The following is a 26997-nucleotide window of genomic DNA, read 5'->3' as shown; positions in this document are numbered from 1 at the left end:
TTGCCTAGTTAAGTAGAACTGGATAAAACCTCTTGGGTCAATAGGGAGAGCACTTCACACATCAGCTATGGAGCATTCAATGCAATCACATGGAAGAGCATTTCCTGCCATTGATCAATGAACAATTCCTGGCATTTACAAGGCATCTTTAATCAGAGAGATAAAATTGCTCTGCAATGGCAATAAATTCCCAGAGTACCCCCCTGAATGAGATGACAAAGTTCTTGATTTACAAGTGAGCTAAGTAAATTATAGAGAAGTGAAATACTTGCCTAAGGTCAGATAGTAATTTTTTTTGCAAAGTCAAGAAAAACATCTAACTTTACAGCCTTTTAGATTTGTGGGAAATAGGAGTAAACTTTGTTACTATAGCAGATTGTTGGGTTTGTATCTGCCATTTTCTTACACTGCAGAGACCATAACCTCTCTGTAATGACAATGCAAAACAATGAAGAATCACATTTCCATATAATTATGTTAGATTGTATGTAGATTAAGAAAGGACAGGGAATGCTTGAAGTGTGGAAAACTTTTTAAACTTCTGAACCACTGCTAGCTTTTGAACAAGGAGCTCCAACGCAGAGGCACAGTAGCACAATCCCATATTCTAGTTCTGCTGTTACTTGGCTGTAAGAGGGACACTTGCTCTGAAGGAAGATATAATAGGCTGCACATGAAGTATACTTACAGATGAGGCCCCAGTTCAAACAGCAAAAATTCTCTGTACAGATATATCTGGGAACAGAATTGGTTTGCAAATGTGTAGATCTGTGAAGAACAGGCTATAAATACCTAGACAGATGTCAGAGTATTTGTTTACAATCCAGTTCAGAGCTATGGGACAAAGCATAACTTCTTCAGAGTTCCAAGGAAAAATAATCCGAATAGTAAAAATACCATAAAGATTTTTAGTTATTTTATCATCCTTGCTTTTATTATAAATAGGAGTGATGAACTGTCATGATTAATAGGATTTCTATTTCTGGAGGTTGTAGGGGATTGAAAACCCTCTTCCTCATGCAAATCAAATTGCAAATTATATCTAAGCCTTAGTACATTTAATAATATAGACAGTTAAAAAAAGATCCTTTCCTGTATATTCAGGGTCTTGTTCTGCTCTTTTAGCACTTCAGCCCTTATGGCTTCAAATATGTGCTTTGAGACCTGTTTCACACCCCCGCTTTCTAAATCTTATGTCATTCTTCCTCACAATTTTGAATTTAAATACATTAAAAAAAGACATTTATGGTTTAACATTTTAATAATGTTGCAGTCAGATTTTATTAGTGCTTCTCTGTTACATTTTGCATGAGACAGGAAAGAGTAATGAAGAGAATATCATTGTAGAGTTTTAGGCTTATGAGCTTAATGTATTATGATACAACAAAATGTATTATCCAAAGGTCTCTTTCTCACAAAGGCAAATGAGGGTACCATAGATATAGCAATATAGAGCAGTAGTCAAAGCAGCAATAACATTCTGTAATTGCAAAACCATTTTTGATTAAAATGTAATTTATTAAAAAAAAAAAAAAAGAAATAAAGCGCTTTAGGATTCCTGATCATGGCTGTATGCACATTACTCAGCCTGTGAGAATAGACATGACCAGCTAAACAGAGCTATTTTGTAACTTGTCCCCAAATCCGCAACCATCTGGGCCGTCCGTGTGTGCTGGGATGTGAGGACCCACCGGCCCAGTAGGGCACAATGGTTGGAAGGAGTTGCTTTCTCAGGGAGCCCTCAGGACTGTTGAGGGGTTTCAAACATTCCTGCAGCTGGGAGCAAAAACCCAATTAAAACCTTCTTGCTTTCTTCCCATGCTCTCTTTGCTACTCCAGCAGGCATGAAAGTAACTCCCAACGAAAGATGGACAGAGATTGCTTAGTATGGAACCAAATCCCCATGAAAGGTAGAAGGTGAAGGGCGCTCTTTTCACTCACATTCCAACTTGCAATGAACCTTACTCCTTACTAGGAGTATCTTCGCAAACCTGTACTATACTGAATATGATTCCAGGAGAACTGATACTGGTATCTCCGCAGACACGGGGGGTGCACACACACACGACACACGCTCTGTGTGTATGTATATGTACATCCATAAATAACCGGCGGCCACAGCTCGCCGCGCTCCGCTCCGTCCCTCCCGCCCGGGCCGCGAGAGGAAGCGGCGGCGCGCGGGGGCGCGGCGGGCACGCGCACTACCCGGCATGCAGCGGGCGCGGGGCTCGCAGGAAGATGGCGGCGCCGCTAGAGGAGTACGAGAAGGAGGCGGGCTGCGTCCCCATCCTGCACGCGGAGGTGCGAGCGGCCCGCCCGCAGGGAGCGGGGCGCGGGAGCGGGGCGCGGCCGGGACGGCGTTCCGCCGTGGGGCGGGGGGGAGCGGGGCTCGGCTGGCGGGCGGGGTGCACGGAGGGCGGGAGGTGCGGCGCCGCCGCCCCCCGCCGCCGGCCTGGGTGTGCGCGGCGGTGGGCCGGGGTGGGCAGGGTCGGGCCGGGCCGGGAGGCGGGTGCGGGTGGCTGGGAGCGGTGCAAGGTCCGCCGTCGGCCCTCCGTGCGCCCTCGCCGGCAGTCCTGCCGGCCCCCGAGCGGGAGGTGAAGCAGCGGCGCGGGCAGAGGCGCCCCGGGTGGTGCCGCTGCACCGGCCCCTGAGCGGCAGCGCCCGGGGCTCGGAGCCCGCCCCAGCCCGGCTGCCCGGGGGGAAGCGGCTCGGAGGAATAAGTGTTTCCCCTTGGGTTTGGATGGCACTGGTCTGCAGCTCACCCGCAGGTCGGGGCTGGCCCCATCCAGCCCTGCGCTCCCTGCGTGGCGTGGGCTCACCTAGAGAGCCAGCGGTCTGTTTTTTTCCAGTGTGTTGATGGTGGGAGGAATGTTTACAGGTAACACGTAGAGGTCGTTTCGTGCCTTTTTTTTTTTTACCCTTCTTTTGTGCCGCCCACCTTTGTCAGCAGCATGTGTGTATTCTTGAGGACTGGTATGATTGTTTTGAAAGGTATTTTAAATAGTTTAGAAAAGCTTTTATATGTGGACTTGTCACCTGATATGTTAAGGACCGTAAGAATTGATTGTTTTCAGCTTGCAGAACAGATAAGTGCATATGTCAGGCTCCAGTTTTTGCTAAAGAGATGGTGTCTTTTCCTTAAACTATCTTAAAAGACTGTTAGTTTATTTGATGACTGAAAAGGCTATGTAGGCCTCTATATGTGGTCGTGTATCTTACCTGCTCTACCTCTCTAAACTGTGCTCATGACTTTAGAATAGACCAGTCTGTTCTGAAAGGTAGTTAGCAAGCAATAAACCCCAGGTGAGTGTCTCGATTGTTTTTGTTGTTGGTTTTTTTTTTTGTTTGTTTTTTTGTTTGTTTTTTTTTTTTTTGTGTTTGTTTGTTGTTTGGGTTGTTTTTTTGGGATTTATTTTAAGGGATGTGTGTAGACTGTTGCAGATGTTTTTTCAGCCTAACTGGAGTCAGACCAAATGCAGTACCCTTGGTAGCAGTGTCTCATGATTTTCAGAAGTGACACAAGTTTTCAGTAGTGATCCAGACTGTAGGATGTTGGTGTTCTTTGGAAGAAAGTGTTCTTAACTTGTGGAAACTTTCGGTAGGCAATCTAAGATTGAAAAATGGAATAAAAAGCATTTACAGCTTGTCAGAAATTTATTGTGTTTTAAAGATTGAAGACTAGTGTTTGTTAACTTGGAGTACTTACTGTATAGGAATAACAAAAATATCTCAATTTAAATTTGTAGTCTAGCTAGTTGATCTGGTAGAATTTTATACTGTTCCTTTGATTCATAAAGTTGAATATCTGCACAAAAGATGGGAATGGAAGTTAATATATATTGTGTGCCGTAACATCAACTGGAATCTTTTAATATGCAATAAACATCACTAGTTTAGAGGGAGTTCTGTTCAGTTTTTCCAGAAGTGCTGAGCGTCTGACTAGATTTTGCTTACAAGATAGTGTCTACATGGATTTCAGTGAGTGTTTCCTTATTCCCTGAAGTCTTTGTACAGATAAACTTTAAACAAGAAGGATGTTTTTCATGTTGGTGGTGAGACAAACTGGCTGTTAACACACTTCAGAAACGCTCTTTGAAAAACTTAGGGATTATGTGCCATAGCAGAGCTGTATTGTCACAGACTTGCCCACTGAACAATGCAGTGCATCTGTATTCAGTCTTTTTTGAAGGTCAGGGGCCCTAATACATGGTGATCTCCACTTTTTAAGAAAATAGCACCATATCCATATGTAAGTAGTGACGTTAGAGCATATAATCAGTTTCAACATTTGTGTACATTTAAAACCGACTTTTTTATAGGACTGTCAAAATCTTAACCATTTTTTTTGCTTCATAGTGCTGTTGTTTATTTTTGGTATCTTTTTCAGGTATTTTTGTATGCCTTTTATATGAGGCTTTTGCTTCTTACTATCTTTTGGTATTGACTAATTTGGATTACTTTCAAATTGTTTGAAGTTTTTGCAGGTTTTTTTGGGGGTTTTTTTTTTGTTTTTTTTTCTTTTTGTTGTTGTTGTTTTTTGGGGTTCTTTTTTTTAATGGATGTGTTTGTTTTTTATCTGGACTCTAAGGCTTTGCGTTTTGCCATGAAATACTATGAACACAATATTAATGTTGTAGGAAAGAGGTTCTAAGGAATAGTGATATTTATTTAAATACCTTCATCCTGGGAGATCCGTTTATTTATTTATTTGTGAAAGACTCAGTTTAAAGTCATTCAGTAATTTCGGTAAGAAGAGGTAGAAACAGATGGAAATATGAATGCTTTAGGAAACTTACAGTGGGAGTGCTTTTGAGGGGGTTTGTGTGGTACCATGCTGAATTCTTGGGCCTCCCTTGCTTCCTCCCTCATGAATGCAAGCTGAACTTAAGTAATAGATTCTTCTTTCCAAGGGTATTTATTCTGCCTTTTGACAAGTTCAGTTTAGTATGACAATGTAGATCCCACTTTTCTAGCTGTAAGATTGCTAGTGGAACAACAAAGCTTCTGAAGATAATTTTAGTGGTGAAATACAACAAATAATATTAATTACACATGTGATACTTGTAGGATGATCTCATAGTATGTGATAAATGCTTGGAGAATTGCTGGCTGATACATCTTGGAAGTAGTTGTTAGGATTATTCCTGAATTTCATTGTTCCTAAAAGTCTTGGAGGAGTTGGTTTACTAGACTCAGATATTTTCTTTAGTGATTTGGACACAATATCAAAATTGTCAATAATAAATCTTGCAGACAAATAAGATGGATGGGTGCTAGGCAGGGATGATGGAACTGTACAAAACCATTTAGAATTCACGTGAAACTATGCTGGTAAAGCAAGGCACACCTTAAAGCAGCTATATTCAAAGTAGTGCACTGAAGGTAAGAAGCATATGCATGGGATTGTATCCCAAAAGTTATTGACTGATAGGATACAAATATGAACAAGCAGTTCAGCAGAAGTGCTTTGTTTAAAAATGTATAAGAGCAAGGAGATGATTTTTGGCTGAACACATGGTAATGCTCATGATGAAGTTTTGTCTTTAAAAAATATTAAATAGTGAAGAATATGGGGAAGAATTAAAAATTATTTTAATAATGCCTTACAGTAAGTAAAAGGCCTGCAAAAGCCCTGTTCACCTTGGGAAGTGAAGTTGAAAAGCACAAGTGGTAAACTTGGAGGGTGAGTAATCATTATAGTGAAGGAAGGAGAGCAGTAGTGGATTATCCAGCTGTTGATGTTTTCAGCAAGAGTTCAGGGATCTTTCTATAGACCCAAGTTTTTATTTCCACAAATGGATAACTGAGCTGTGTGTCAAATATGTGAGTATAGAGGAGTGTAGACTGTGTTGGAGTGACTCTGATTCATATACATGAATACTTAGGAATTCTCAGCAGGATTGGGAAGTGCATGGTCGACCAAAGGGAGCCCAGTGGGTGTTTGTCTCCAAGTGGACATGGCAGTGGTTGACCTGCAGTGTGATATGGTAGCTCCATTATGAGGGATGCAGAGCACCCTGCCATGGCAGAGTAACACTGGGCTAAGTAGTCCCTCCCTGTTGGTTTGCTTCCTTCTCCCAGTGTTTAGGTTTCTGGTGACAGAATAGCAAGCTCTGCTTCCTTCTATACAGTGCAGCCCTGCTATGGGAATGCTGCTCATGCTGATTGTTTGTTGTCCTCTGATTAAATTATTTTAATAGGCCAACAGACCTTCTGACTTTAAATTCCTTGGATCTTCTAAATAAGAGTGAATTCGTGATTCTTCTGTGGTAGGTGATGATAGGTTTGGATGTTTTATTCTGAAATTCAAGGGGTGGGGAGGCAGAAGAATCTTAGAAAATGGATTTTGCTTGTAATGCTTCTTTGTATTTGAAAAATATTCTAGATGTGGGCCTAGTATGGCCCTAACTGCCAAAGGTATTGCAGCTGTTGAGAGCTGCATCTCTTCCTAAATGGTAAGAAGTATTACTGGGAAGGAATATCTGGTTTGTTACTTCAGTGTAGCGCATTTACCAGTGTCAGGCAGTGTGGGATATATTTGGGAAAGATGGAAGTTACTGTTTATTATAGACACCTCTTGGCATTAAAAAAAAAATTGTCCAAGAACAATCTTCCTGCAAAGTTGAAAAGCAATTTTAACAGTTATGGGCTCTGTTTGACAGGAATTTTTCCAGATGGAAGACATCATTCTTATCTTTGTATCTCTCCTTGTGGTTCAATTTGTAACTACCAAGGAAGTTAGAAGCATATATACTTATATACCTTGTTGGTGATTTGAAGAAAACAAGTAAACCTACTGTGAATAGCTTTGCTCTATTTTTTTCTGTTTGAAATTTCAGTGAAAGGCCTGACTTTACCATCCAACTCTATTCTCTGTGGAGTTCTGTAGATATTGTTGGTGTTGTACTGGAGTGCAGATTATTCTTAATTGTCCTGTATGGATGCAGAACTTGCTGTGTGGTTTAGTCAGGATCACTCCAGAGACTAGTCTTGCATTTGTGAGCTCATTCAAAGATCAGGTATCACTTATTATACTGCTTAGAAAGGACAACAGAACTGTGAAGTCTCACACAAATTAGCATACTTTATTATTGAAGATTGAGCCTTACTTTGTATATCTTGGGTAGCTTCAGAGGCTGAAGATGGAGAGGACTGCAGATCTAATCCAACTTTATATCACAGGCTAAAGTTTTTTTAACTAATTATTTTTATTACCAGAGTAATAAATTATAAAGTAAATTATAAAGTAATTATAAAGGAAAAAATAAAATCCTATGTTAATAGGTCATATTGCATAACTGGGAAAGTTGCCCTCAAATTTAATTAGTCTGTTTAAGACTTAAACATGTTTCTAGTCTGAATTTAATTTATTTCTGTTCATTACATCTTGCAAGGTATCTGTCCAAATATAGGTCTGTCTGTACCTATTTAATATACTGACGATTATCAGTTCCCTACACTACTGTTGTGGTCTGCAGTCCTCCTGACGCTTTTGAGTCTCAGTGCAGTAGGTGTTGCAGGCACCTGGGAGCAGTGCACTATTCTGGCTGTGGCAGTAAATACCCTCTGGATGCCCCATCCCTGGAAGTCTTCAAGGCCAGGCTGGATGGGGCTCTGAGCTCTTGTGATAGGTGTCCTTGCCCACAGCAGAGGGGTTGAGCTAGATGGGCTTCAAGAGCCCTTCCAACCAAGGCCATCCTGTGATTCCTGCTCATCATTCTCCATAGATATATTTGCACTGGTCTTGTTGGGAACTACGTCACACTGGAAGCTTGTACTCAGATAATGGCCATCACTTCGAGGTAGTTTCTAGTGTAGGTCTTTATTTTAGATAGGACTTTGCTTTTGTTGATATTTAAAAACCCTAATTTTGTCCTGTCCCAGTATTTCCTAAGTTGTATTAGTTGTTCCCCTTTTTCTGTCTCCACACACTCCCTGCCCTCCCCTCCCAGTAAGAATTATCTCTAACTGTTGTTTACTTCTGGGTTGCAATGATGAAATAGGGTGGGTCAAGGTAAAGCCTCTGAAGGATGCTTGGTGTTTTCATATTGACACTTTTCTGGGGGTTTAAAAATGGGAGCTACTGAAAAAACAAAACGAGCTTTTTTTTGGAGCCTATTTCTTAACTAGAAGAGTAGGTATAATAGTCACAAAGTAAATCATAAGAATAAAGCTTGCTCACCTGTAGTTTTTAATGCATGCAAGATAGACAACATTATCTTTCATTGTGTTCTAATTTCTTAATCAAAATATCAGCCACTACTAACCCAAACACTTCGGACATGAATTATATTTGACCATTGCTACTAATTTATGAAAAGAAAATGCCAGGTTTAATTTTCTGTGAAGCCATGGTACTAGTCTTTGTAGTCTGCTATATTACTAGTATTTGCTTTTTTGTTAGTTTTATATCAAAACCTAAAAAAGCCAGAAGTAAGTTAAAATGGGAACTGTTTATAACCCGTGTGATCTTGTATCCAGACTGCAGGAGTTTCTTCTGGCATAATGAATAGCAATATTCACATCTTTTGGACTATATGGTTGACCCAAACAACCTGTAATTTATAGAAGTTTAATACTTGTTGTTCTATAGAGAGCATTTTATTGGGGCAATTTAAATTTTCTTTTTTGTTCTGCACTTACCGAACATTTTCAGATTTAGTAGGTTTGTGTTTTTATTGACAGTTCTATCATTCTTACTTTGTAGTCTTAACTTTCATTAACTTCTTATTGCTAGGATGGTGCTGGCCCTTCTAGGGATAGGGAGGTATTGTATCCTTTTGCTAGCATTTTGTTTTTTCATACTTTTCTAATTTGTCATGGTCATTGCCAATGCTTCATTTAAAATTCTTACAAGATTTTTTTTTTACAGTTGTTTTGTTACAGTGGCCTTTGTAAATGGTGCAGTTTTTCACCACTCTGGTCTTCTTCTCAATGGTAAAACACTTAAACTAGTTTTCAACTATTTAAAATTTTTGTTCTATGTATCTTCTTCTGATTTGGGCAGTAATTTATTTTAAAGTTAAAAATTTGTTTTGAGACAGGCCCTCTTAATGCATAAGAGATAAATGTCTGGTTTGATCCGAATTTCTGTTGATTCAGTTGATTTTTACTTATTAAGCACAGGCCTTATTTCTCAGATTTCACAGAAGATTAGTCTTTCAACAGTGCTTGTTTCACTGTGTTTGCCTGTTTGCTTAGGAAAGTAATAAGACTTTATGAATATGGAAGAAAATTCACAGAATTGAGGAAGAAAATGTTTGTTTGCTGTTTGCTTGAAAACTGAACAATGTTGCCATTGGTACTGACATGTTTAGATAGGAGGAGCCTCAGTAAGTGATATTTCCAGCATGTGCACTGTCCTCTGTGGCTTTTCAAAGACAGTATGAGATAAAGATTTGACTTTCATGGTATCCTTGTAGTTGAGATAAACGCTGGGGTATATTACAAATGAGACTGTGGAGCAAAGTAGAAAGCTTTTTCTGAAGTCAAAGGGAATCTGGCTGAATTGAAGCCTTGGGCCTGTCACATCCAGTACATGGTGTAACATTAGACTACAATTGTGCAATTTTGAGATCTGGTAATGTCTTCCTACACTTATAGGATGCCCTGAGGTATGTAGGAGTGTTTAATTGATTCTCTCTATAAGGGAGGTGGTACCAAAAGTGGAGGGTAGTGGGAATGCTGTGGTCAGAGCTTGGAAAGCTGCTCAAGATCAGGAGGAGATAACTCAAGCAGGAGGGAGCACAGTAGCAAGAGAGGAAGGACATCAGAGTGTACTCTGAGAACGCTTGCATTGATGCATCTGAAGGATGCAATTTTTATGATTGAGTTAATCTGGTCTCAAGCCATGGTGGAACCCAGACACAAGTCCTCACCCTTCTTGGGGTGAGCTTTTGCAATTGTGTGGCCAGTAGGTGATTTGGGTGGTACTTGCTTGGTGAGTCTGTGACCTGATCTGACACCTTTGCTGTGCTGTTGTGAGAATGGATAAGAGGTAATGGAGAAGGTGCAGCCAGGACCAGGAGTGTGATCACCTGCCTGACTGCAGATCACTTTTAGCTTGTCTTAAGCTGATTGTGATTTAGGTGCTTCCAGCTGTGCTCATATGCCAGTGGTGCTTCTCTAGTCCCAGGATGAGCTAGAAAATGCATCCAGTAAAAAAAAAAAAAAAACACTGTGAATGACTTTCTGCCAGTTCACTAAGCCTACTTCTGGAAGGGTCAAGTGCACTAAAGCACTGACAGAAGGTAGATTGTGAGCTGGCAGGCCTGGTTTGAAAATTGAGGAGTTGGAGAGAATGGGATCCTTCTTCAGTGTTAGACCATGGATTCACTGAGCTGTCTCATTTGCTGCAGAAAATTGTCTGTTAGCATGATTAGAAACACCTTTCATGCACTTCCAAGTTATGGTGGGTTAACCAGCCTATTTTTATTATAAGTGGGAATGGGAGTTTGCTCCATTGGCTGCTAAAAAGTTGAGATGGGAATGGTGAATTGAATTTTTTTGTAAAAATTGAGCACAACTTGTACTAACTTTTTTTCTCTGTATCTGCCATGGAGAAAAGGGCATCTGTAGCTAGGCTGACTGCTCATTCTGTCGTGTGCACTTGCTGGTGATATAATTCTTGATGGGTAAAAAACATTTACCTTTGAAAAAGACTTTTAAGAATATCCTTTTCTGTGAATTTGAAAAAGAGGACTGTTTTTTTTTTTTCTCCAAGTAGCTGAGTATCAGTGTTGGGCTAGACACATACTTGGGTGCATTTTTGAAGTTTAGCACTTTAAAAGAGTGGAATATGCAAATGGTTTTACATTAATCTCATGACTGACTCTTAATGCTAGGTCTTTCAGAGATTTTTTTTAGGTTGATGGCTCTGTAAGCTTGTGTATTGTGAAACGTAGATCTGTGTAAATCACTTGGAAAAAGAATAGTTTTATTTTTGCCAAAGTCCTGAGTTTTTTGGCTAAGAATATAATTCAACACTCCTTGAAAAGAAAGTCAGAAAGATAAATGTAGATGTCAATGTAAGTTGCTGACTAAACAAAAGCTTTATAGTGAGCTTTACACCATAGCATTTTAAGCTTTTAATTTTTTAACCATTACAAATGCTAATAAATGTGACATTTTGATATAGTGCTTGCTTTTGATGCTGTGTGAGCAAATGCAAGGCCTCTTGAAAAGCCTATTTCTATTCCTAAAGTATAGGAAGCTATAGTTCAATTTAGGAGCATCTTTAAGGAAATTACTAGAAAACAGTTGACTGGTTGTGGGTGCTTGCTTTGAAGAAAGGAAACTTATCATTATCAGCTGTACTTTAAATCACATGAGCTCTGACCTCTGCATAGAGCAGTTGGATTAAGGTCTCTAGCTGAGCATCTCTGACTTGTTATGTAAAAAATTAGATCTGTGTTGGAGAGTATGCAGGATTATGGTCTCTGTGTGATGCCTGACTTGCATGTGGGTGGAAATCTGTAGCAGCAAAAGGACTGCTTTATGGTGTTTGAGGTGAGGCTTTTCTCAATCTATTTCACCACTTTTTAAAGAAAGCATTGTCTACTTAAACTATATATTGATTTAAAAAAGATTGTGTATTAGGCAATGGTTTTTTCCCATTGTTTATGTATTCTATAATTAGCTACTCTATGGATTTTCATAAATGGATCTTTTATTGTAGTCAGGAAACTGTGCAATTAGACCAAAATTGTAGGAGGTAAACTGAACAGACTTCACAAAATGCAGTAAAATGTAAAAAGTAATGGAAAACAGTAACAGAAATATTATTGAATGGAAGCTTATTTTATCATGTCATACTCATTTTGTGTAATTCAGTGCTATAATAGGAGCAAGGAGAATCCTAATGTTAATGGTTAAGGATCAACATAAGGCAAGTCTGATGGTATATATTTGCAAGCCAAACACTGAACATTTTTTTTTTTTTTTTGCATAATTTGATCCGTTAATCAAACAAGTGGTATGGCTTGGTTTTTTTTCACATGGAGAATGTAGTCTGGTTAGGTGGAAATTTTCTAGCACGGATAGCTAAACTGAAGGTGTATATGAATCATTCCGGGCCAGACAATCTAACAGCTCATAGCTGCTGAATACTCTGGTGCCTCAAAGTTATGAACCTACATAGCCCTAGAGAATTCTTAACTTTCTGAGCTAGGTGTTTGTGTGAATATGAGAAGGATCAGACTCTTCTCACTTGACGATAGTCAACAGTTAGATTAGCTGTTGCAGCAGTAGATGTTGGGAGAAAAGTTCTCTCCCAAGTAGAGAAGAAAGGGCTGCTATTATGCCTGTAAAGAATTTATGGTGATTCTCTCTAATATTAACAAATTTTAGCCTCTGTTTTAGCAGCTCTGTGAGTTGCAGAGTTAGCTAAAGGGGTAGGGGAAGGAAGAGGATCTTTCATTAAAAATACTAAAATACCAGAACTACCTCTTTTTTGTTGCTGTGTTTTATCAATCTGCTTGTTTATTTTGGGAGCATTTTTCTATTAATGTTAGGTCATGAGTGACTAATCTTTGTGTATATAAATGAATGTGGGTTTTTATAATATGCAAATAACTATATAGAAATTTGTCTGTATAGATTCTTGCACCTTTTTAAAAGTAGGAGGAAAATGGTAAGAGAAGACTATAAACCACTATATTGTAGTAAATGAAATATAGAGAAACTGAACACACAGATATGGGGGAAGGAATTCTTTAATACTAACCTCCACTAGTCCCTGCTAAATGTAATTCACATACATGAGGATTATTATTTAGCTTCCCTGAAACAGTTGCAATCACTTCCAATTTGATAATGATTCTCTGACTACAGCCAGATATGAAAATAATGTAGTCATCAATTAAAGAAGAAATTATTTTGTTTCTGTTAAGAAACAGATGCAATAGTATGCAATATTTTATGGAAGGTAATACTTCGATTTCTAAGTTTTTATTTTGAAACCTGTTAGTATTTTCTCTTTAAGTCTCAATGATCTTGGTCACCATTCAGAATTTGAGTGATTTTGATCATGGTATAGCTTCCTTGCAGCAACATTGCATAATGTTAAAGGAAAAGCAGTCCTAGCCATCTGTCAGTGCCTCCCAGAGCCATGTGTGGCAGCTGTAAGCAGCAGTTCTTTCCTCCCTTCCTTATGTCCAAGCAGGTATATTGACCTATTCATATCCTCTTGCTATGTATAATTGTGAATCATGAAATTGCTATCTCCAGTTAATTCAGTCTTGGTGATCTTATTCCTTCATGCATAACTTCCTATTTTTTTCTGTAAATACTATTCTCAAAATCCTTCTTAAGCTTGTTTCATTTAGGCTTTTTTATTGGAAAAGAATAAAAACTTTGAGTATTGAGGAGAAATGAGCATAACTTTACTTATGCGTTTGGTTATGAGGAGGACTGATTGGGAATGCTGATATTAGCAAAGCTTCCAAGAATAAGCACTTTCCACCCCTCCTCTCCCTTGCACTTCATACTTTTTCCTTTGGAGTTATATTTCATATTTTGCATTATCTTTTCCCCATCTTAGCTGGTCCTGTTTTCCAGAGGAGGTTTGCTTTTTTTCCTGTGTTGTTTCTTTTTCTACCAAAACATGTCTTTTTTGTAGTTGTTGTTTTTAAAGCATTATTCTCTTTTGAGGTTTTTTTTTTTTCTACATTGCATTACTTGTGCATCTGTTCAAGCAGTCTGCACATTTTGTGACTAATGAATAATGACAAAATTGTAACAGATGCACATGAGTTATTAGGGCCTTGTCAAAGGATATCCCACTGAAGTGGGAAGCTCATCTAGAACTGATCCTTGGTAGGAATGGGGGAATCAAATATTTTTAAAGATGAGCAAAATTTGTCTTTCTTGCAACTTTCCATACTACCAACTCTAGCAATTTCTAAGCAGAATAATTTTTTCAACCTGTCAGCCCAAGTTCTCGGTTATTTAAAAGTTGAAGTGAGTTGTCAATGATTACTTAATCAAATAAACAATTAGCAAGTGCCAAAATGTTCCTGCTACCTTCTCTTGGGTTGCTTTCCCTCTGTCAGTGGCTCTGGAGCCCGTGTTTCCACAGGACAATCAGATTCACCTCGCTGTCCTACTAAAAGATAGAGTTTTTTCTGTTTCTTGTTGATCCCCCCTGCCCCTTTCCTGTCATGAGAGGTGGGTGTGATGTGACCATAGCTCCAAGTACCAAAGCTGGCTTGAGTTGGGCAGCAGGACCATGGAACCAAGAGCAAAGAGTGGGCAGCAGAATGATCTTTCTCTTTTAGCAAAGGTCCTGCTTGAAAATGGCTCCTTGAAACAGGATGGAACAACCAGAAATCCAGTGTTTGCAACTTGCCTATTTTAAATCAGTGACATCAGGCCTCTGTTCTGCTACCTTCTTACTGGTTTTCCTGACTCACCTGGGGAAGAGAAATTGTCACTAAAGATCAAAAGAGCAAAAAAACAAATGCACTTGGGTTTCAATTAGCTTTCCATCTTTTAATTGGCTGTTGAGGTTTTTTAACAGCAGATCATGATTGAAAAATTAAATTTTCCTGGAAAAAATATTTTCATCAAAAAAGGGAAAATATTTTAACACTTGGGAAATGTTGTTGAAGCCATTTGTGAATACAGCTTATACTCTAGGCTCAAAATGTTATGTTGCTACTTTATTATCAATCTGTCATATGTTTAAAAAAGTCATAGTAGTTTCAAGAATTTAAAGTATATTCCGAAAATTTGTGTGAGGGTGTATGAATTTAGGGGAGGTTCATTCTTTTAAGTGGGAACTTAAAAGCCGATACTCATAATTTTTCACTTTTTAATGCTTATTTCAGTTCCTCTAATAGTGGGAGGCAGGTGATCTAGATCATTGTAGAATTTAAAAGTTGAACTTTCTCTTCTGTCCAGCAGGCTGGAGGAAGTAATCTCTCTCTGTGTTACTGAGATACTGTGAAAATGTCTTAGAAAAAAAGCGATACTGTGTAAATGTCTTAAGTGTGATTTCTTTCTGGTTTAGCTGCCAATGCAAAATGAATCACACTGGGCTAATTCCCCCCAGTGTAGCACCACTGCAGTTGGTCCTGCTGGGGCTGAGCAGGCTGTGTGATGCCTGGGCACAGGGAGCTTTGTTCAGGCAGCCTGCTGTCCAGTTAGAGAGGTGCCTGTCTGTGTTACCGGAGTATCTGCTGCAACCATTGTCTGTGGTAGCAACGCGTATAAAAAGAGATTGTGTTTAATATCGACAGGTTTTTAAATGGCAGTTTTTTAAATTGCTATGCTGAACATTTAGAAATGGGACATGTGGCCCCTTGAGCAGATAACTGATTTGCATTCACTCATTGCAGGTCTTCAAAAGGTCTCCTACTTCAGGTTGTCAGTTGTTCTCCTGTTATTGGTAACTTGCCCAGTTAGTGGCGTAAGCCTATGTTGCATTCTCTTACTCTTTGGTTATTTCTTTCTAAATCATTCTTTCTAGAATAATTAGGGAAAACTACTATTCTGCATTTATATTCCGGTGCTCTAGCACTGCACAGAAATTCCAGAACCCTGAAACAATTATTTTCAGTTCCTAGCTGCTACCTTGCTTCTTTAATTTTTGCCTTGTCAGCCAAGCATAGTGTGTAACAGCATTTTTTGCATTGCCTTGGTACAAATCACCTATCACCAGGTGCATCAAGTATTACTGTGATTCACAAAACGAGATTTTCTTTTCTCCTGATAGCTTTTTGACTTAGGAACCAGAGGTTACTCTGCAGGTTACAGTCATAAACTAGGCATTCATAATGCCAGGTAAGAGTTACCCCCATGGATTGGCACTTGAAGTAGCCAGCATGCTACTGTGACCTGCATGCAACTGTCAAGGTGCATAGATAATAATGAGTAATAAATTTTGAATCTGAGATTGGGAATCTGTGTCCAGGTTGCAGAGAATTGACTATATTGGCTGAGAATTCAGATTTTATATGCTTTGCTGTAATTTAAAGATTTACTTCCAAAGTGGTCAGTGTCTGCATATTCTTCTCAAGCACATCTAAAGTCATCCTTTTTTACCACAGTTTACACTATGGTATAGAAGACTCCATGGTATGATTTTGGAGGCTGTGATGTTCATAAAACTTTCGGGATTTTAGGAATTGTTTCAATTATTCCTAATCATAAAATATGAACTCAACTCTGTCACTGAATTATCTATCTCTGGCCTATCTAGTAGCTGGGGAAAAAAGAGGTTTGGTTAAGCTGTTGCCTTTCTCGGATACAAAGCAAAGCTATGTTTCTGAATTGTAAGAGGATTGGTTGTAACATAGGATTTGGATGACAGCAGATGCCCTGTTACATTTTTAGGTTGTCTCTCCTGTAGAGATGGCAACAAAGCAACCTTCCTGCTGAGCTGGCAATGCTTATTTGGTTCATCTAGGTAATTTTTCAGGCTACGAAAGAAAAATTAAAGGTTGCAAAATAACATAGTGATCAAAAAAAGAAAAAAATATATCATCTGCTGATGACCTAGGTACTGTGTGAAAAGGAAAAATTTGTTTTCTTTTTTTTTAAAGAAAAGTTATACATAAGAATAAGTCTGTTTTGAAAATGAAGACTTGCTACACTAGTTGTCAGTGTTAATTGTGTTCTAGTTTTAAAGTTCTAAATGCTTCAAATTTTTGAAAGTTTTTTTTTAGTGTATAAATTTTCATAATTTTTCTAACTGTATAAATGACTGTATTAATTTAGTGCAACAAAATGTACTTAATGCATTAGAAATTCTTACTTGGATTTGTTTTCTTCCTGTCTGGAATAGGTATATTGTATGTAATGAATACAAACATGCTTAACTGAAGTTACTCAGTTTTTAAATAAATATTGAGAGTTTTCAGATTTGCAACTAGACTAATTTCTTAATAGTTTACTCTAAAGTTATAACTGATATCCAAAGTTTTTAGACTTTTGCCTAAGTGGTACTTCAGCATGTTGAAATCTAGAAATACTTAAAATGTGGGTTTCTGACTTATTTTTTTTAGTCTCTTTAAACGAGATTATGTATGTAATAATTTTAGAGTAAAACTAGTTTTTTTAAAATAGTGACCAGGATGAGTAATATCTGAGGGTTAGAGGGCAGTTCACTTAAACTCCTATCCCTTCAGTGGAGAGCTGGTTAATGCCCAGGAAGCAAGACAACACTAAGGCTCACTAGCCACAACTGGGCACAGTACAAAGTTATTTCTCATTGTGCCCAACATCTCCTTTTGCAGAAATTACTGCCCAGCTGAGAGAACATGAGAGATAGAAAGGGCTGTTCCTGCTGGCAATTGGAACTCTCCCTAGCTGTAATACAATCTCTTAGTCAGTTGAGCTAACAGGGCAGCATGCACCTTTAGGGAGACGTAGTAGTGGAGATTTGTGACTTATGAATCCTTGTTAAGGTTAGGTGCACTACATGATCATTGTCCTGACTCAATTATCTTTATTTTAAAAAATAAAAAAAATTAAATCTGTAGGGTATAATAATGAACAAGTTGATCGCTCATTTCAGTGAAAGTAGAAGTTGGAACTGTTTTAATTAAACACCTTTCATAAGGCGTTTAAAAGTTTTTTCAGGTATAGATGAAAGATAAAAATTATTCTAGTGGAAGTATATGTTGGGGAAAACTGAAAGTAAACCATACATTTTAATGAAATCAACTGAAATACATTTTTAGAATTTGTAGAGGATTTGCTCCTTTTTTTTTTTTTTTTTTACCTTTTCATCCATGTTGCAGTTTTCATGCTTTCTTATGTAGCTATGCTGAATTGAATGGCTGATGCACAGAGGCAGTCAGCTACAGCATCTGCAACACATAGAAAATTGTCCAGAAGACGTATAAAATTAATTGTTCAATTAATTATTGAATGCTGAGCTTTCATGTGTCTAAAGAAAAACTGTACGTTTCTGTCCTAGTGATATGTTAATAGTGTTTGAATATAGATTCCACCAAAGGAAGCACTGAGCCTGGAAGTGTTACCTTTCATCAACAGAATTAAATCAGAGAGCTGTATCTGCTGAAGAACATGTCATGGTTGTGCCATTTACTTTTGAGACTCACAGCTTAAACATCCACAGATAACCTCTGCTGTTTGAAATGCAACATTTATTTGTAGTAACAGTGAAACTTCATCAGTTTGTGGCAAATAGCTTTTCTACCTGTGTTATGTTGCCTTTATAAAAGCAAAGTAAAGCAAACCAAAAAATAAAAACCCAAACCAAATACTACCTAAAGAAATTTGTGCGTAGTTTGCTTTCTTGCTTTCTTAGTTTGCTTGTTCTTAGTTTGCTTTCTGTAAAAATACAAGTAGGAAAAAAGTGTAGGATTTGGCAGAATCTTGTGATTGTGAGTTGTGTTTTCTGTAAAGTGTTTGAAAAGTATACTGGGTAATATGGTGGCCTGCTTTCCAAAATGTAGAAATGTACTATACTTACATTTAGGTGGCTTTATAGTACATTGAATTGTGTACTGCTTTTAGTTTTGCTTATAAAATTAACTTTTTTTTTTTCTCCGAAACTTGCTGATTTGGGTGTTCTAAAAACAAGTTTGTCTTTTTTAGGAAATAAAACCTCAAAGCCATTACAACCATGGATACAGTGAATCTCTTGGACGGAAAAGCCACATTGATGATTACAGCACTTGGGACATTGTCAAAGCCACACAGTAAGTTTGTTTTTGAATGTTAGATTTGTATGTGTCTGTATCAGCTAGAAACAGTAAAACAGGTTGTTTTATTTGTGTAAAGTAGAAGATAAAAGGTACTTTTCAATCCAGTAGTGGAAGATTTCAGAAGTAAGCTGTACAAAATTACTGTTATGACAAATTTGTGATCATTGTATAAAAAATATGGGAGGACTTGTGGTTAATTGTAAATATAGGTGGTTGCTGGACAGATTGCTGGAAGAGAGAATGGTACTGATGTTTCTTTTCCATAGGTGATAAGTAAGCAGACAACATTCATATGCAAACATAAGGGTTTAATCAATTTATAAGTTAAAAAGAATGTGTCTCTGACTTCCATTATCTCTGATTCTGCAGTCTCAGTTCTACTATGAAACTGAATTTAGTATTGAAGGAGGACTGTAGGGGTAAACAGAGTGCAGGTTTAATTGCTCTCTTTATGCAGATGTATTATACAGATTTGTTTGTTCCACAGTCCTTTAGCAGACACTAATTTACAAGACTTTCCAGAAAGTTATTACAACACTATTTTTTAGTTTGCTACTGTTTACCATTCAGAAACCATCACCGCCATCCTTTTCTTCAATGAGCTGAGATAGTTCTGTAAGATTTTTATTATTGTATTGTTAATTTGAATGCTTAAACCATTATGTATCTCGCAGAGCTATTTGCCTTTCTCTTCTTAAGAGAAGATTTTCTTGCATCTTTTTTCTAAAAAAAAAAATACCCTGTCTGAACTGAAAGCAGCTTTGCAGCTCTGCATGTGACACAGGCCCAGTTTAGGCATAGGAAATATGTACTTTCCTTCACTTTTTGTTTTGAGTTGTAAGGAGTTTAACTTCCTGAAATAGATGTCTGACTCTGCTGTTGTTACTCTAAATACTTAATAGTAGCACTGCAACCTATAGTACTCACATTAGGGTATTTTTAGAAATTAAAATATTGGCACAATATAAAACTAGCTGCTTCTTATAAAAGTATGGAAGCATGTTTGACAGCAGAAGTGGTTTTACAAGTTACCTACTTCTATTCTTGTATGCTCATTGCATGTTTGAAAACCCAAAATATCTTTGTCCCTCTTAACCCTCAGATTCAGGCTGATCTGTGCTTTCAGCTGAGTTGTTACACTTCTTTTCTGGTCTCCTCATATAAGAACCAACAGCTCTGAGTTGACATCTCACCACAAGGACTGCAGTTTCCTATTGTAGCCCTAATGGTTATTATTTCAGGGAAGGGGGACTGTCAAGTTGTGGTATCCAGGCAGCACTTCACTGACTAGAAGGAGAATTCACAGAATCACAGAATAAACTAGGTTGGAAAAGACCTTTGAAATCATCAAGTCCAACCTGTGACCTAACATTACCTTACCAGCTAAACTATGGCACTGAGTGCCTCATCAAGTCTTTTTTAAACACTTCCAGTTGACTCAACCACCTCCCTGTGCAGCCCATTCCAATGCTGAAGCACTCTTTCTGTGAAGAATTTTTTTTCCAATATGTAGCCTAAACTTCCCCTGGTGCAGCTTGAGGCTGTGTCCTCTCAGGTACACCTTTATTTAAGCATTTACTAGGTTCTGAGGGCCATGTAATTAAAGATGTCTGTCATAAAGGGAAATACCTCTGAAATTTCAGGTACAAAATAAACCCATCAAATATCATAAGACTTAGAGTAAAATAAATAATGTTGCTGCTATATTAATTCAGTGTTCTTGAAAAGACACACTTTTCCTACTAAAATGATGTAGCTATTTGCATTTACAGAAACATAACCTATCACATCCATGTAGAAAAACAGGTGATCTTATTGTCTACCTTTTGTCCTCAATTACTAATATTCACTGAGATTAAAGTATCTGCTGATTTTTCCTTACATTTTAGTTCAGTATTAATGTAACAAAGATGCCACAACATTTTTTTTTAAAGGGGCCGCTTATCTGTATCCTAGAACTCTTCTCCCAAGCAGGTCAGTAAGTTCAAGCAAGATGTAGCAAAATATAATAAGAATTATTTTCAGTCTCTTGGTTTGGATGGGTTTTTTCCCCAAGTCCAGTTTTTCCTGGAAAAAAAAAATTAGTTATGTTATTGTTCCAACATACATGAAAATTGAGAGCATTGTTCCTTAAATCTTAAAGATGATGGTGAGAAAAATGGGATGAAAGCATGTAAAACTCACCTATATTTCATATACGCTGTTTGAGTTTAGAATTCTATTTTGACATGTTTTTACTTGACACTAAATTACGCAGAAATAAAACAAAGTTAGTAAAATACTGTGCTGAATTTTGCTTCTCAGCAAGTAAAACCAAGAGCTTGCAAACTCCTCACAGTCTTCCATAAGTATTTGTATGTTGCTTCATATGTTACTGAACTGTTTCAGTGCTTTATCATCTTAATCTGTAGATTGGACACAAATGAACATGCCCATATGGTATGAGCTACAAATATAATAACTTCTTATAATCACATTAAGATTTCATATAGAAAGTAGTGGTTAGGCTCATTGAAAATAATTTATTGGTATTTGTATTTTTTTATCTATTATGTTTCTCATAAGTTCTCACAAAGACCTGGGGCCCTAGGCATATTTTGTATCAAAAACAGTAAGTCTCTGTTTTTTATTTTGCAGAAACTTTTGCTGGAGTAAAAATCATAGTGTTTGGTTTTAGTGCCTATTCATACAAAAAGCACTTTCCACTGACTTTGTTGTAAACATGTCCAAGAGCATCTAGATAGCTTTAAAAGTTTTACTGTCTAGGCCTTTCATGTTGCAGATGTTACAATGTGTGTGTAATTTTTTGCCATCTTATATTTGGTTATAGCAAAGTTGGTTGGTTCATAGAAGGTCTCCACTGTGTTTCTGAAAGCAGAAGCAGGCCACTCATCTGTATTTGAAAAACTGTTTTCAGAGGAATAGTAAAAAAATCATCCGTTCTTGCCTTGGTTTTGTTCCACTGTTACAGTCCAGAGTTGTCACTGGAGCTCCAGGGAGGGAATGGAATCTTGTTTAAAAAAACAAAAATAAAACAAAACAGAAAACAAACAAACAAACAAAAAACTGTCACAAGTGATTTAAAAGTGAAATTTAATGGTGATATGTTGGGTGCATTTATTTCTATGTTCTGGCAGCAGTAGCCATATGTCATCCAGGGCAGCAGTCATAACCTTCAATATGATGTCTTGGGAAGGGTCCTGTGTTAATTTGACAGAGTTGCTGCCTTTGTTTTGTTTTAAATCTTTTAAGCTGAGAAACTGAGAAGTAGTTAAAGCTCTCATGTAGATAAGCATGTGATGGGCTGTCACTAGGAGAACAAAATCTGAGAGACATTAATCCTCACATTATGTTCTTCTGTTAAGAGTGAATAGACACTTTCAGCTTGTAGGGAGTTCGATCAAATTCCAGCTTTGTTGAAAGTAAGTTAAATGTCCATTATGAACATGGGTATTAAACATTAATGGTATTAATAAGTGCTTTTGTGACATCTGGAAGATTGATTCCTTGTGCCTCAAGTATTATGATTTCATTATCACAAGATGAACTTTTCTGTTAAGTTTTATTCAATGGGATCATTCAAAATGAAGTTGTATGCATTGTGAAATAGTGCAGCATAAAATATGAACTATGTTGAATCTTGGCAAGGAAAAAATAGTTAGATACATGCTTTTTTCATTACTATTTCTCATCAGTCATAGGGTAACTGATTTTAAAAAAGGTATATATGGAATAATTAAATTGGTAAGAGTTGGCCAAAGGAGCTCCTGGCTCTTTTCAGCTTGTCACAGGAGTGGACAGACTGTGACACAGTACATATCTGTTATTCCTAGTTATTTGTGCCCATGGGGTTGATTATATTGCTGAAAGTGAAATGTACTTGATTCTCCTGTGGAAGGGTGAGACTTTTTTAACCACATTAGTAATATGGCCACAGCTGTCTAGACAATTTAAGGCTTTGGAACAGTGTTTAAGAGCTGAATTTCTTTTATCTTTCAACACTACTGTTAATGGTCTATTAAGTAGCTCTTGAGTTAAACCTTTTCTCTTTAAATCAAAACTGTCTTACTGCTAACACAAAAACCTTGAGAACGTGTTAAAGGCTTTATTAGTATTTACCACTGTTATTCATGGGAATGAGATTTCCAAAGAGGAGAAAATATCGTTTTTCTGTTAATTGCAGTTTCCACTTCAAACAGCTTTGATTTGAGTTACAATGATAGCAAGATGAGGGAGTGAGTTCCTGGTTTACCTACTCTTTGTTGGCATGGTGATGTGCTCACTGTAGAGAGATTCCTTCCTATTATTGTGACCAAATATAATGTTAATCGTGCTGCAGAGCTGGCAGTGTCTGTTTTCAAGAGTCTATGTATTTGTAGACAAAAGAATAGAATATGGATTACATATTTAAAATGCAGAAGGCAGTAGGGTACTGTTTTTCAAGATACTAAGGTCTGAATATCTGTAACCTGTCATGACAAATAAAATGTTAGAGGTTAGTTACTGAAACAGCTTAGAGACTGTGGTAGCAAAATGAGCTTGCACAATGGTATTTTTGTCCTGGACTAATCCCATTTATTTCAGAACAAGACAAACTCAAATAATAGCTTTAATTATGCTCCATATTGATGTTTACAGCACCACCCTCTAGAATTCACTCAGATGCTGAATATTTATTAGATTAATATATCTCTCCTGTGAGGGTTTCAGTCTTACTCTCCATTACCCTTGAAGGGCATAGAGCCCTTTATAACATTACAAGCGTGATTATGCTGAGTGTCTGAAATAGGTGACTTTGTCATTTTCTAACCTAACAGTGCATCATGAGCCTTTGGAGAAGGCAAGGTGAAGTCAGCTGCAGCAAATTGATGGAACAAGACTGTAGGTTGTATGTGAGAGAAGAATGCTGCACTTCTGGAAGAAGTTATGGTTTCTTCAGAAACCATAACTGCAGCAGATTCAGTGTTTTATTTAATTGTAGAGAATCTGCTGCTTCCAGGAAGAGGAGCAAATTGTTGTAAATACTTAATGTTTTTTCCAGGCAGATTTTGTCTGTCAAGATCCTTAAGTCCTCTTCTGACAATAAATTGAAGAGTCATAAAATTATACCTTGTGTGCTGCATCTTTAGTAAACGGTTATGATTGTGTTCAAAATACTAAATGTAAATTGCTAGAAATGGACAAACTGAGGGTGACTTAAATTAAAAAAAATTTGTATACCTCATTCTCAGTGTCATTTTTGGAAAGAGCTTTATTTTCCTGTAAAAGCTGTTCTGGTGTATTGCAGAATTTCATGTTCTGTTTTGTGGCGAAGTAGTGCCATGTACTGTGACTTCTGGTGGGAAGAAAGGGAAATCTATGATGCTAAGCTGAAAAGAATGAATCCATTCCTACTATTCCTTCTTGTATCTGAAGCCATGCCAGCAGTCTTTGCCCAGGGCTTCACCACAGTGTACGGGTGAATTCTAGAAGGAGGTACTTGTAGACATCAGTGGAGCATAATTGGAGCATTCTATGGGAACTGGCAACATCATTCTGCATCAACAGGCTGCAGGGTCACTTGTGACAGCTTTCCTTGGTTTTCATACATCTTAAGCCAAGTCCTTCAGAAAGAAGCATCCGATTTTCTCTAAGACTGGAGTTTTGCTTTTAATTAAATAACCTGACAAATAACCTCTCCAACCTCCTCCCCACAAAAATCCCCAAAGAATAATCACCCCTCTTCCCCCTTCCTCTAAGACTGTCAGGGGGCTTCTTGGTCATTCCTATCTTGGCAGCATGGCCTGAAAAAAACTTGGGTAGCAATCAAAGGTTACTTTCAAGGAGGTTCATGCTGTGTTGTGTAGTCAACTTGATAGGACACTCATCTTAAAGCATATGTGCAGTTTGCCATAGCTGGCCAATAGTGATGTAGTGATTTAACTGCTATGCAGCTGAGCCTTGCACAGCTGCTTTCTTGCTTCCCTCTGCTGGGATGGAGAAGTTGACCAAAAGGGTAAATTTACCAAAAGGGTAAATTAAACAAAGTTTAATACATAAAGTAAAAGCTGCACACCAAGCAAAGCAAAAAAAAAGGAATTAATTTGCTGCTTCCTATGGGCAGGTGTGTGTTCAGCCATATGCATGTAACAGTTACTTCGGAGGGTGAGGACCTTCACTCCAGATGTCCCTCCGTTTTCCCTCAGCTTTTATTGCTAAGCACACTGGATATCTCTTTGATCAGTTGACATCAGCTGTTCCTGCTGTGTCCCCATCCAACTTCTTGTGCACCCCCAGCCTGCTCACTGGCAAAGCAGCATGAGGAACAGGAAAGGTCTTGACCCTGTGTAAGCACTGCTCAGCAATAGCTTAAATATTGGTGTGTTAATCAACACTGTTTTGGTCACAAATACTAAACATAGCCTCACAGGAACCAGTCTGAAGAAGAGTAACTTAATCCCACCCAAAACAAATATGTGTAGGGAAAATTCAAATCCATTGCATGAAAGCTTTAGATTATTGCCTCTTGCATTTTATAGGAAGTTAAAATTATTGTATTCTTGTGTTCTTTGTATCTTTCTAAAAACTTAGATTATTTTATTTAAAAAATTCCTACTTCTTGTTTTATATTGATTACTTAAGCAGGATGAGAGCCAGCTAAACTCAGCCTTAGGCAATACATTTTTTTAAGCTGGTGACTGTTAAAACTGATAGCAGGGCTTAGGTGAATTATTTCTTACATAATGGTTTCAATTTGTAGTTTAAGTGAAGGCAGCAAGCTATCTCCAGCAGGAAGGAGTGTCCTAACAGCTGACTGGGGTAGAACAGCTTGTCAACAAATGGTTTGCATTGCTATTCTGTATGAATCACTTTCCAGGCTGCCTTCAGACACTATAATATGGCAGTGTGATACTGTACTGTAGGAGGATCAGAATTCGCTGTCCTGGTTTCGGAAGTCCTTCTTTCCCCCATCTCTCCTCCTTTCTCCTGACCCCTTGTTCTTGCCTGACCTGCCTTTTGTAGTCCTAACCTATTTCAGTGGCCCTTCCAGCTGACATGAGAAGTCAGGAACGGGATGTATGCGTTAAGCCATTTGTACAGGCCCTCATCAGGCCACGCTACTGATCTAAACTAGGATTTGGTAGATGGTGTGCTTCAAGGCTGGATTGATTTAGAACCTTACCAGTTTTCTTAGCAGTTGTGTTTGTCTGAGTATGTGTATCTTGTCTAGCTGGTTGCGTATTTTTAAGTCATCATAACCCAAACATCATCTTTCCACCTGCCTCAGTGTATTAAAAAAAAAAAGCTTTGTTGTCAAAATTGTTCATGGCTGCTGCTTTTTTACTTAGTCTGGAGGACCACATTTTATCAGTGTGTTGCCAGTTGGTATGTACTGCGTGCAATAGTCTTTGTTCTGATGTCTTGTAATGTTTGCAAAGATAATAAGTATGACAACAATTTTCAGCATTTTTCATAGTTTCTCATGCAGATTTCCTCAGAAATTGAAAACAATATAATCAAAGTGGGCTGTTACAGCTAGTACTTTTTTAATAAGTGTCCAACTATTTTCTGTGTTTCAAATCTGTGATAGGCTTAGAAAACGTTCCTGAGTTTTGTTGGCTTCAGTCATTTGATCATTCATTGTGGGAGCACCATCCAGATTGAGGTTCCATTCAAATACATGAAAGAAAAAGTAAGAATGGTAACTACCCTAGGAAGAAGGTCTCTGCATCAGTTATGCAAGCTGATCAAGTGGAACAGAAGAGCCTTTTCTAAGGCTGTCTCTTCTGCAGAAAGTAGAACATAGAAACAGCATATGAAAAACTTAAGTCCCAATTTTGAGAGGCTGTTAAAATTCTGTTTTAGCAGAAGTTGGATATCAAAAACGATTGACCTTGATTTCAAGGCATTCCCACATTCTCCTCATTGAGACATGAGCAGTCCCTATGGGATGTACAGATTTTTGAAATGTAATCTTTACTTGCTTTTCTGCATTACATTTTTGACACTAAAAATAGGTGGTAAAATAGTGTAAACATCAAGGTAAAAATTATTTAATGTTGGAGTTACTCCTACATTGAATGCCTAAGTGATTTTTATGCTTCCTGATTTGTTTCAACTTTCAGATATGTGCAGATTTTTTTTTCAGAAGGCAGTACATCACATTTAATAGTTCTCTTTAATAGAAGAATAAATTTTGTATTAATGTACAGAATTTCAAAGTGCCCTAAAAAAAGAAAATTATACTAACTTGTATCAGAAAGATTGCAATTTGTTGTCTTTAGAAGAAAAATGGGAAGTACTTGAGCTGCTTGTGTTTGTGATTGACTTGATGATCTTA

At 37.7% G+C, this 26997-nt stretch overlaps 1 protein-coding gene across 1 annotated transcript in view; it reads left to right on the top strand.

The window, feature by feature from the left end:
- Positions 1-2226: 2226 nt before the first annotated feature.
- ZDHHC17 (zinc finger DHHC-type palmitoyltransferase 17) overlaps positions 2227-26997 on the top strand; it is a 60472-nt gene continuing 35701 nt past the window's right edge. The window contains exons 1-2 of the mRNA XM_053942907.1: positions 2227-2301; positions 18568-18671. Of these exons, the coding sequence (XP_053798882.1) occupies positions 2239-2301; positions 18568-18671 (167 nt within the window). The 5' untranslated portion in view covers positions 2227-2238. The remainder of the gene's footprint in view (positions 2302-18567; positions 18672-26997) is intronic.

This window comes from Vidua chalybeata, chromosome 5 (genome assembly GCF_026979565.1).
Source record: "Vidua chalybeata isolate OUT-0048 chromosome 5, bVidCha1 merged haplotype, whole genome shotgun sequence".
In the NCBI taxonomy this organism is placed as follows: Eukaryota; Metazoa; Chordata; class Aves; order Passeriformes; family Viduidae; genus Vidua; species Vidua chalybeata.
Note: the sequence above shows the minus strand (reverse complement) of the source record. Positions and strands in the feature narration are given on the sequence as shown.